Consider the following 1,981-nt stretch of genomic DNA (forward strand, 5'->3'; position numbering starts at 1 on the left):
CACCTAAAGTCGGTTCCTGATCAGCCGGGCTGTGCCTCGTACGTTGGTTTGCGTGCAGCCAGCAGTAACAGCCTGGTTGATCAGGCTCTGATCCACCAGGAGGCCTGGTCACAGACCGGGCCGCGGGGGCGTTGACCCCCGGAACTCTCTCCAGGTAAACTCCAGGTAAGCACAGCTTCCTGAACACAAGGTCACATGAAATTTAAAACTATCATACCTCAAACTACTAATAATAGCAGTATTGAGGCTATCCGCCTCATTACTACTACTGTTAGTAGGGTTGGGGTATGTATTCCCCCCCCCCTCGAGCTTAAAGCTCCCGAATTGTGTGAATGTTGTCCTCCTGCTGACAAATACAGCAGTTGAGGCTTTTCTCAGTTATTTTCTTTATTTCTTTTGTTCCTTGAACACCTGTGTTCTCTGAAAATATTTTTGCTGTGATAAAGAAAGACAATATATTGTTACATTTTAATTAATGATCTTAAGTGTATCGAACCTTGTAGGTTGAAGATATTCCCCATGTTGTGGGCAGCTGCTGTGGTGAAGTCCATGTTGTGGGCAGCTGCTGTGGTGAAGTCCATGTTGTGGGCAGCTGCTGTGGTGAAGTCCATGTTGTGGGCAGCTGCTGTGGTAAGTCCACGTTGTGGGCAGCTGCTGTGGTAAGTCCACGTTGTGGGCAGTTGCTGTGGTAAGTCCACGTTGTGGGCAGCTGCTGTGGTAAGTCCACGTTGTGGGCAGCTGCAAGTCTTCAGAGATATCACCAGCAGTAACACCCCAGAAACAATGTCTGCAAAGATAAAAGTATGGACATTACTAGATTATTCATGAACTGCAGTAAGCAATAGTTTGAAGTCTATGTATTTAGAATGTTTCCTTCAGTATTTTGTAGAAAGAAAACTTGCTAAAATATTTTCAAAGCTGATCAATCAAAAATTATCTTGAAAGTGGAGTAACCCAAGTTTAAATTACCACAGGTTGATGGAACTGGAAGAGCTGGAGGTGTTGGTGTGGTGGAGGGCAGAGGAATGACTAGTGGCGCCATTATTCTTGACCTCCATGGCTAAATGGCGCCATTGACCTGGAGGAGGGGGGTGATGCCGTCAGTTGTTGTTTGTGGGGAGGGGGGAGGTCGTTAGGGAAAGGGTCGGAGGTTGGCTGGTGGTGGAGGGGTTTGGGGGTGAGTAGTTAGTTGTTACTGGTGGGAGGGGGGGAGGGTGATGGGGAGGGGGGGAGGGAGATGGTTGTCACTTGGTAATTACTAAGGGACTAACATAGTCTTGTTACGGTGTGTTAACGTGGCTTTAACCTTATTTGAAACGCCGTGGACACTAGCCCAGACACACTCGTATTTCTAATGAACAATACCAATGGACTCGTGTTGAAAACTGTCTCCTTGATGTTGGGCTTACGTATTTAACATCTCTTGTGGGTTTAGTGCTTAGTTTTGATAGTGGTAAACCACAGCACCGTATCTTCCTTTACAGATGACACCCAAATTTGTATGAGTGTCCTCCATTGAGGACACTACAAGACTCCAGGCGGGCATCAACCAAATCTTTAAATCGGCCACAGAAAACTATATGAAGTTCAATGATGAGAAATTTCAATTACTCCGATATGGAAAACGTGAGGCAATTACAACTATCAGAGTATAAAACAAATTCCAACCACACAATAGAAAGAAAAACTAATGTAAAAGACCTGGGAAGTGATAATGTCAGAGGATCTCTCCTTCACTATAGGCTCTGGGTCCTGGGCACTCATGATAATACTCCTTAACATAGATCTGTAAATAAATATTTTCACTATACATTGTATTGTCCCACTAGGACAATACAGTATACAATGTATATAATGCATACGAGTCATTTTCGACTCGTCTGAAATTTTGTGTCCTGAAATGTGGCCTCAATCTCATTTCTCCTTGGGCACTGTACCCATTGTCCCAAATAGATAATCTAATCCTGGGCACTGTGCCAGA

General features: G+C 44.7%; 1 protein-coding gene across 1 annotated transcript; it reads right to left on the reverse strand.

The window, feature by feature from the left end:
- Nucleotides 1-456: 456 nt before the first annotated feature.
- LOC138854625 (uncharacterized) lies at nt 457-1,059 on the reverse strand. The gene is made up of 2 exons (XM_070098820.1): nt 970-1,059; nt 457-787 (listed from the first exon to the last, which is right to left on the reverse strand). The coding sequence occupies exons 1-2, from the start codon at nt 1,040-1,042 to the stop codon at nt 462-464; spliced, it is 399 nt and encodes a 132-aa protein (XP_069954921.1). The 5' UTR covers nt 1,043-1,059; the 3' UTR covers nt 457-461.
- Nucleotides 1,060-1,981: the final 922 nt, after the last annotated feature.

This window comes from Cherax quadricarinatus, chromosome 65 (assembly GCF_038502225.1).
Source record: "Cherax quadricarinatus isolate ZL_2023a chromosome 65, ASM3850222v1, whole genome shotgun sequence".
NCBI classification, from domain to species: Eukaryota; Metazoa; Arthropoda; class Malacostraca; order Decapoda; family Parastacidae; genus Cherax; species Cherax quadricarinatus.

What these genes read in the sequence shown, in the direction of transcription:
- LOC138854625 (XM_070098820.1), bottom strand. Translation starts at nt 1,042, where the DNA reads ATGGCGCCACTAGTCATTCCTCTGCCCTCCACCACACCAACACCTCCA. An exon ending in TCCAGTTCCATCAACCTGTG is followed by an intron (nt 788 to 969) that starts GTAATTTAAACT and finishes TTATCTTTGCAG; the next exon opens with ACATTGTTTCTGGGGTGTTA.